This window comes from Ursus maritimus, unplaced genomic scaffold (genome assembly GCF_017311325.1).
Source record: "Ursus maritimus isolate PB19 unplaced genomic scaffold, ASM1731132v1 scaffold_14, whole genome shotgun sequence".
In the NCBI taxonomy this organism is placed as follows: domain Eukaryota; kingdom Metazoa; phylum Chordata; class Mammalia; order Carnivora; family Ursidae; genus Ursus; species Ursus maritimus.
In genome coordinates this window covers 57,933,982-57,942,540 of record NW_024423786.1, presented here as the reverse complement: position 1 = coordinate 57,942,540, position 8,559 = coordinate 57,933,982, and the positions used below count along the sequence as shown (strand labels likewise).

Sequence of the window (8,559 nt, the reverse complement as noted above, 5' to 3'; positions counted from 1 at the left end):
ATGCCCTATGGGGGGGGGATTCCTCAGGAAGTGAGTTTATCTTCTCATCCTTAATTTGCCGTCGAAGAACACCACTGGTTTCTAAGTCCCGTGTATGTGTTCCCAGCCACACAGCCTCGGAGGGGCTGGCAGCTTGGCTGTAGCCATGGCTCTCACTTGGAAGCGGCAAAGGGGAACATGGCTTCCCCCATCCTTGCCCCATGGAGCCCCCAGTTCCACACCTCCTTGGCTTGTGTCCCTTTGTGCTGTCATTGTTTCTCTGTCCTTCTCAGGAAGGACTGAGGCGGAGGCGTCCTGGTGCACAGCAAGCCCCCACCCCACCCCTCCCCTGTCCCCGTCCCCGCAGTGAGAGACGGCTGGAAGAGTTGGCTTCGGGCGTGGGGCCAGGGGCCAGGGTGAAGCCAGCCCCTTTGGATGGGCCTTGAGTTGAAATGGACTTGTCCTTCTTCCTGCCACTGGGAGGCTCTGACACTCCCTGCCTCATGTCCTGCCAGATCCTGCGGAAGGTGCTCCAGGGCTGCCACGGGAGCATGCTGGGGACCATGGCCCTGGCTGCCTGCCAGTTCATGGAGGAGCCCGGGATGGAGGTGCAAGTGAGGGAGTCGAAACACCCATATAACAATAACACCAACTTTGAGGTACGTCCAGGGCACGCGGCTGGCAGGACCTGCGAGGGATGCTGAGGCTCTCGTCCACGTCCACACTGGCTGCTCCCCTCTGGGCAGCCCTCCCTCCTTCTAAGCAGCAGTCTGCCCCCCAAATCCGGGGAGTCTCCACAACCCAGTCTTCTGACCTTGGCTTAATAGGAAACAGTGGGCCCCTGGGCCTGGGGGGAGGAGTCCGCCTTTCCAGCAACAAGGTCCTTGCAGGGAATCCTTGGCATCTTCGACAGTGAGTCTGTGTGTGGGCCTGGGCTCAGCCCTGGCTGCACTGTCTCCTGATGATGTGGCCACACTGTGGAGACCCCTGTCTTTTGTCTCATTACCCAGGCCGTGCTCCCCGTCCTCCTTGCCTTAGAGTTGCAGGACGTGGCACGAGACAAGCCCGCAGGAATGATAGAAGTGTCCTTATGTCCCCTCTGCAGGATAAAGTCCACATCCCTGGTGCAATCTACCTCTCCATCAAATTCGACTCGCAGTGCAGTACAGAGGAAGGCTGTGACGAGCTAGCCATGTCCAGCAGTAGCGACTTCCAGCAGGACCGACACACTTTCAGTGGGTCCCAGCAGAAATGGAAGGATTTTGAGCTCCCAGGTAGTAAATATATCCTTGGTCATTAGACGCTTCACATCGAGTGTTGAAAGTCAGTACTAGAAGAGGGACGTTGTGGGAGGGTGTCACCCCGGGTGTAGCCTTTCCCATCAGGAGTATGTCACTTGCCGTTCCCGGTTGCTGCGCTGTCCTGAGCTGTTTCTGATCTTATGTGACCCAGGAGACACTCTGTACTACCGCTTCACCTCTGACATGAGCAACACGGAGTGGGGCTACAAGTTCACTGTGACGGCGGGACACCTGGGGCGATTCCAGACAGGTGTGTGCGCCGGTCCTTCCGTCCACAGGCTCTTCTTGGGACCCCCTGTGGCTGCAGGGGCCACAGTGTCACTGATGGGTGTTCAGATCAAAGCTGAGACCTCCACACACGTCACTCTGAATGTGCTGTGGCTGCGGGTTGTCAACGTGAGTGGACGGACAGAAGAGCTGCCCGTGGGGACCTACAGAGGGCAGGGCACGTTGCAGAAAGGAGAAACTGAAAATGTCCTTTGTTGCTTTTATCAAAGGCATAATTTTAGGCAAAATTTAAATGATCATAGTTGTTTTATTCTGTTTATCAAAACTCAAGCAGCTAATGTTTCTAAAATACCTGTGTTTCGTGGGCGTGGGCCAGGGTTTGAGATTTTGAAGCAGATGTTGTCCGAAGAAAGAGTTGTGCCACACCTCCCGCTGGGCAAAATCTGGGAATGGCTGGTGGGCGTGGCTTGTCGCCAGACTGGTCATCAGCGGTTGAAAGCCATCCACCTGCTTCTGAGGATCGTACGCTGCTGCACCCACAGGTGAGCTGCCCTCCGCGGGTCCTTCGCGGGGGTTTGGACTGTGAGGACCGCCTCTCACTCTGTGGCTTGTCATTCCCTTTCAGTGGTGTCTGATGGGAAGGTCTTCCAGTTCAACAAGTGGGGTTTTTGTTTGTTTGTTTTCGTGGTAGTGCCTTTGTTGTCCCGTTTAGGGCATGTTTGCTGTACCCTGTCTTGGGGTCACGACGATATTTCCTGTGTTCTAGAAGCTTGTTTTTTCTGTCACTTCTAGCTTATGCCCCCCGTGGGATGACGTCTGTGTGTGATGGGATGTGTCGGGTCAGGATTAGTTCCTTGGACATGAGTCTCCACCTGACCCCAGAGACCACCTTTCCCCTCACCTCACTCCAGCGCCAGCTTTGTCACCCAGAGGGCGCCCGCATACGCATGCATCTGTCTGGTCTCTGCCGTACCCTTGGTCATTTTGGTTCCTTGTGCCAGTTCCACACTGTCTTCCGTGTTGTAGCTTTATGACAGACGGACGTATCTCGTCGTAGAAACGTGGCGTTCTTCATCTTCGAGGATGTCATGGCTGCCCCAACCCTGCACATCCTTACACATCTTAGAATTGGTTGCTTCGTTTCTCTTGTTTTTCCTGCTTTAGTGGGATGTCACTGACAATATTGTAATATATTTAGAGTGTGGAAGGTGATGATTTCATGTATGTCCGTGTTGTGAAAGGGTCCCCCGTCGGGCTAGTTAACACGCCCAGCACTTCACATGGTGACCTCCGTTGTGGGTGACAGCACGGAAGGTCTCCTCTCTTGCTGAAACTTGCTTTTCAGCAAATTTCTGTTAAATGAGGCAGCACTGTATGCCATCGTCCGCTGTTGTCACCGTGTTCTATGTTAGATCCTCAGGCCTTATTCGTCTCACAGCTGGAGGTTTGTTCCTTTGACCAGCCTCTCCCCATCTTCCTCACCCCCAGCCCCTGGCAACTACCATTCTACTCTCCGTGTCTACGAGTTTGCTCAGTTCGTTTTGGTTTCCCCTTGGAGTGAGATCGCCCAGGATTTGTCTTGCTCAGGCTTAGTCTACTGAGCGTAATGCTTTCCAGGCCCGTCCGTGCTGTCACACACGGCAGGGTCTCCTTCTCATGGCTGAAGAATCGTTGTGTGTCTCCACGCACTATGTTTGCTGCATCCCCGCTTCCATCAGTAGACACTCCGCTTGTTTCCGTACCCTGGCTATTGTGGACGTTTGAGTGCAGCTATGTTTTTGAGGTAATGATTTCATGTGCTTTTGCTGTAAACCCAGTAGTGGGATTGCTGGATCGTACAGTAGTTCTGAGGGACCTCCATCTTGGTCTCCAGAGCAGCTGCACCGTGTGCGTTCCCACCAGCAGTGCACCAGGGTTCCCCTTTCTCCGCGTCCTTGCCAACCCCTGTTGTCTCCTGTCTTTCCATGATAGCTGTCCTCACACATGCAAGGCGACGTCTTGTTGTCGCTGATTGGCATTTCCCTGAGGATGCGTATGTGAGCCCCTATCTTCTCGTGTGTCTGTTGGCCATCTGGATGTCTTTTTTGGGAATATGTCTGTTCAGGTCCTTTGACCATGTTTTAATTGGGTTATTTTGGTTCTTTTGAAATTAAGTCACATGAGTTCCTTGTGTATTTTGGATATTAACCCCTTCTCGGATGTGATTTACAAATATTTTCTCCCATTCCTCAGATTGCCTTTTCATTTGTCGGTCTGTTCACTTAGTTTGATGTAGTCCCTCTTATTTTTGCTTTTATGTCAAATTCAAAAAATCGTTGCCAAGACCAACATCAAGGAGCTTAGCCCTATATTTTCTTGTAGGAGTTTTGCAGTTGGAGGTCTCACATTCAAGTCTTTCATCTATTTTGAGTTGATTTTGTGCGTGGTGTAAGTTAGGGATCCGGTTGCGTGCTTTTGCATATGGCTGTCCAGTTTTCCCAACACATTTGTTGAGACCGTCTTTTCCTCATTGCATATTCTTGGCACCTCTGTCAGAAATTGACTGGCTGTATATGCATGGGTTTGCTTCTGGGTCCTCTGTCCTGCTCGTCAGTCTCTATGCCTGTTATATTTCCAGTCCCGTGCTGTTTGGATGACTGTAGCTCTGGATTATGGTTTAAAATCAGGACGTGTGAGGTCTCCAGGTTTGTTCTTAAGACTGACTTGGTTATTCAGGGTCTTCTGTACGAATTGTAGCGTTGTTTTTCCCGTTTCTGTGAAAATGCCGTTGGGACGTGGATAGGGCCCACATGGAATCAGTATATTGCTTTGGACAGCATGAACATTGAACAGTATTCTTCGGGCCCTTGAACACGGATTATCCTTTACACTTACTTGTGTTTTCTTCAGTTTCTTTCATCAGTGTTCAACAGTTCTCAGCGTACAGTTTACCTCCTTTGTTGAAATTTATTTCTAAGTATTTTATTCTTTTTAATCCCATTGTAAATGGGTCTGTTCCCTTAATTTCTCTTTCTAGTAGTTCATTGTTAGTGTGTAGAAACGCAGCTGGTTTTGTGCCCTGTGACTCTGCTGAATTGACGTGTTGTGACGTTTCTTCTGTGGAGTCTTCGGTGTTTTCTCTGTAGGGGTCATCTGCACACAGGCCTGCATCTTCTCTTCCGGGGTGGATGCCTTTTGTCCTGTTCTTTCCTGATTGCTCTGGCCAGAGCTTCTGCTACCTTGTAGCGTTCCTTGCGTTCCTAGTCCACGTGTTTGTTTCTGTGCACGCACATATGCACACGCCTCCTCTCACCCGGTGGGGTTATGACCCTTTACGACACTGGAGCCCTAACCCACAAGCGTTATGTCTGGGCTCCTCTCCTCTGCAGTCCTCCGCTGCTCAGCCCGGAGTCACGTCTTACAGGTTTCTGTGTAGACGGGCCGCACAACACTCCGTTAGATCGACCTCTAGGTAGTTAGTGGTTTTGATGCTGTCGTAATTGGTGTTTTACAATTCTTACTTCTAATTGTTTTCGCTCATATAGAATTAATTTTTGTGTATTTCCTTTGTATGCAGTGACCATGCTTTGTTGGTTAAAGAGAGTGTGTGTGTGTTATTCAGAGCACAGTCTGTTATCTACAAAGAACGGGTCTTAGTTCTTTCTCTTGGTCCTTAGAAGCATTTTAAATATTTTGTCTAACTTTTTATTTTTTTTTAATAATTTTTTTTATTATATTATGTTAGTCACCATATAGTACATCCCTAGTTTTTGATGTAAAGTTCTATGATTCTTTTTAAATTTTTATTTTATTTGCCTTTTTCCCTTTTTGCACTAGCCAGGACCTCCCAGAGAGTATTGAGGAGAAGTGGGGATTAAAGACATATTGCCTTGTTCCTCATCTTGGAGGGCAGGTGTGGCAACTGTGCCACATGCATCGTCCACACACTCAGACCCCTGCCTGTCAGGGGTTCAGTGTCCCTCTCCAGCTTTTCTTTTTTAAGAGAGACAGAGAGCGAGCATGTGAGCGGGGGTGGGGGTGGTGCAGAGAGAGAGTCTTCAGCAGGCTCCACGCCCAGTGCAGAGCCTGACGCAGGGCTCGATCTCACAACCCCGAGATCATGACCTGAACCCACATCAAGAGTCAGACGCTTCCCCAGCCCAGCCACCCAGGCACCACACCCCCAGCATTTTTAAGGCACACAGACGCAGGGTGCCCGTCAGAGTGGGGTGATGGTATCGAAGTAGCAGGGCATCTTCTATCTCTTTATTACGCAGGCTGTAGTACGGAGCTGTTGTAATTTTACAAATGAAGGGCTCTTGCGTCAGGGTGAGCAGTGTGTCTGCACGCAGGCTGGCGGAGGGAGGGGTAAGCAGACTGTGACTGCTGTCGCCACTGTGTCCTCGTGTGCGGGACAGGTCCCTTAGCCCACAGGGGCTCAGTTCTGTTCTTTGGAGAGCAGCTTGCAGTGAGAAAGGTCTGGTTGAGTGATGGTTTGAAACTGTCTTCAGACTCCTGGGCCCTTCCCGGCCGCGTGGCAGATGCGCTTCTGCAGAGCGCTGACCTTCCTCAGTCCCGGGGCGAGACTGGACGGGCAGAGGGGACAGGCAGCCCCAGGGGAGGGGACCGGACGCAGTGTAGCCGGGCAGGTGCGCTGACTTCACTCCCTGAGCACTCTCCTGAAAGCTCTGCTATAGAGCTGTCTCTTTCAGTCAAACCAAGTGTTCCCCTTGCTTTTCTTCTGCAAGAGAGTGATTGGCTCCCAGAGTAAATGTACAGAATACTTGATTATTATTATTATGTTCAGTTAGTCACCACACAGCACATCAGTAGCTTTTGATGCAGTGTTCCGTGGTTCACTGTTTGCGTATAACACCCAGGGCTCCATGCAATACGTGCCCTCCTTACTACCCATCACCGGGCTAGCCCATCCCTCCACCCCCTCCCCTCTAAAACCCTCAGATTGTTTGCCAGAGTCCATAGTCTCTCGTGGTTCCTCTCCCACTATGATTCCCCCCCCTTCATTTTTCCCTTCCTTCTCCTAATGTCCTCCATGCTATTCCTTACATTCCACATATGAGTGAAACCATATAATTGTCTTCCTCTGCTTGACTTATTTAACTTAGCATAACCCCCTCCAGTCCCATCCGTGTCGATGCAAATGGTGGGTATTCATCCTTTCTGATGGCTGAGTAATATGCCATTGTATGTATGGACCACATCGTCTTTATCCAGTCATCAGTCGAAGGGCATCTCAGCTCCTTCCACAGTTTGGCTATTGTGGACATTGCTGCTATGAACATTGGGGTGCATATGGCCCTTCTTTTCACTACATCTGTATCTTTGGGGTAAATACCCAGTAGTGCAACTCCTGGGTCATAGGGTAGCTCTGTTTTTAACTTTTTGAGGAACCTCCATACTGTTTTCCAAAGTGGCTGTAGTAACTTGCATTCCCACCAAGAGTGTAAGAGGTTCCTCTTTCTCCACATCCTCTCCAACATTTTTTGTTTCTTGCCTTGTCAATTTTTGCCATTCTAACTGGTGTAAGGCGGTATCTCAATGTGGTTTTGATTTGAATTTCCCTGATGGCTAAGAAGTCAAACTCTCTCTTTGCAGATGACATGATACTTTATGTGCAAAACCCAAAAGACTCCATCCCCAAATTACTAGAACTAATACAGCAATTCAGTAATGTGGTGGGATACAAAATCAATGCTCAGAAATCAGGTGCATTTCTATACACGAACAATGAAACTGAAGAAAGAGAAATTAGGGAGTCTATTCCATTTACAATAGCACCAAAAACCGTAAGATACCTTGGAATAAACCTAACCAAACAGGTAAAGGATCTATACTCTAGAAACCAGAACACTGATGAAAGAAATTGAAGAAGACACAAAAAGATGGAAAAACATTCCATGCTCATGAATCGGAAGAATAAACATTGTTAAAGTGTCTGTGCTGCCCAGAGCAATCTATACTTTCAACTCCATCCCTATCAAAATACTAATGGCATTTTTCAAAGTGCTGGAACAAACAGTCCCAAAATTTGTATGGAACCAGAAAAGACCCCAGATTGCCAAGGAAATGTTGAAAAAGAAAAACAAAAGCTGGGGCATCACATTGCCTGACTGCAAGCTATATTACAAAGTTGTGACCACCAAGACAGCAATGGTACTGACACAAAAACAGACACATAGATCAATGGAACAGAATACACACTCCAGAAATAGACCCTCAACTCTATGATCAACTAATTTTTGACAAAGCGGGAAAAAACATCCAATGGGAAAAAGTCTCTTCAATAAATAGTGCTGGGAAAATTGGACAGCCATGTGCACAAGAATGAAACGGGACTATTCTCTGACACCATACACCCAAAGATGAGCTCTAAATGGATGAAAGACCTTGATGTGAGACAGGAATCCATCAAAATCCTAGAGGAGAACATAGGCAGTAACCTCTTCGACCTTGGACACAGCAGCTTCTTTCAGGACACGTCTCCAAAGGCAAGGTAAACAAAAGCAATAATGAACTACTCAGACTTCATCAAGATAAAAAGCTTCTGCACAGCCAAGGAAACAGTCAACAAAACTAAGAGGCAGCCCACGGAAGGGGAGAAGATATTTGCAGATGACATTACAGATAAAGGGCTGGTATCCAAAATCTGTAAAGAACTTACCAAACTCAACACCCGCAGAACAAATAATCCAGTTAAGAAATGGGCAGAAGACCTGAACAGACACTCCTCCAAAGAAGACATACAAATGGCCAACAGATACAGAATACTTTTTAAAGTCATACATTAGAGAGAAAAGGCAAAATTTACGATTATAAATGCATAAAGTCATGTAGTGAGGCCCAGAATATTATTTGCTCTGACAGAATACTTTTTAAAGTCATACATTAGAGAGAAAAGGCAAAATTTACGATTATAAATGCATAAAGTCATGTAGTGAGGCCCAGAATATTATTTGCTCTGGGGAGGAGTTCAGATGGCGGAGGAGTAGGGGACCCCTTTTTCAGCCGGTCCCCCGAGTCGAGCTGGATAGGTACCAGACCAGCCTAAACA

General features: G+C 48.4%; 1 protein-coding gene across 1 annotated transcript in view; it reads left to right on the top strand.

Moving 5' to 3' along the window:
• Window positions 1–8,559, top strand: part of ZZEF1 (zinc finger ZZ-type and EF-hand domain containing 1) — a 99,779-nt gene that overhangs the window by 83,814 nt on the left and 7,406 nt on the right. Inside the window, exons 49-52 of the mRNA XM_040629827.1 lie at window positions 495–638; window positions 1,085–1,253; window positions 1,432–1,530; window positions 1,885–2,050. Of these exons, the coding sequence (XP_040485761.1) occupies window positions 495–638; window positions 1,085–1,253; window positions 1,432–1,530; window positions 1,885–2,050 (578 nt within the window). The remainder of the gene's footprint in view (window positions 1–494; window positions 639–1,084; window positions 1,254–1,431; window positions 1,531–1,884; window positions 2,051–8,559) is intronic.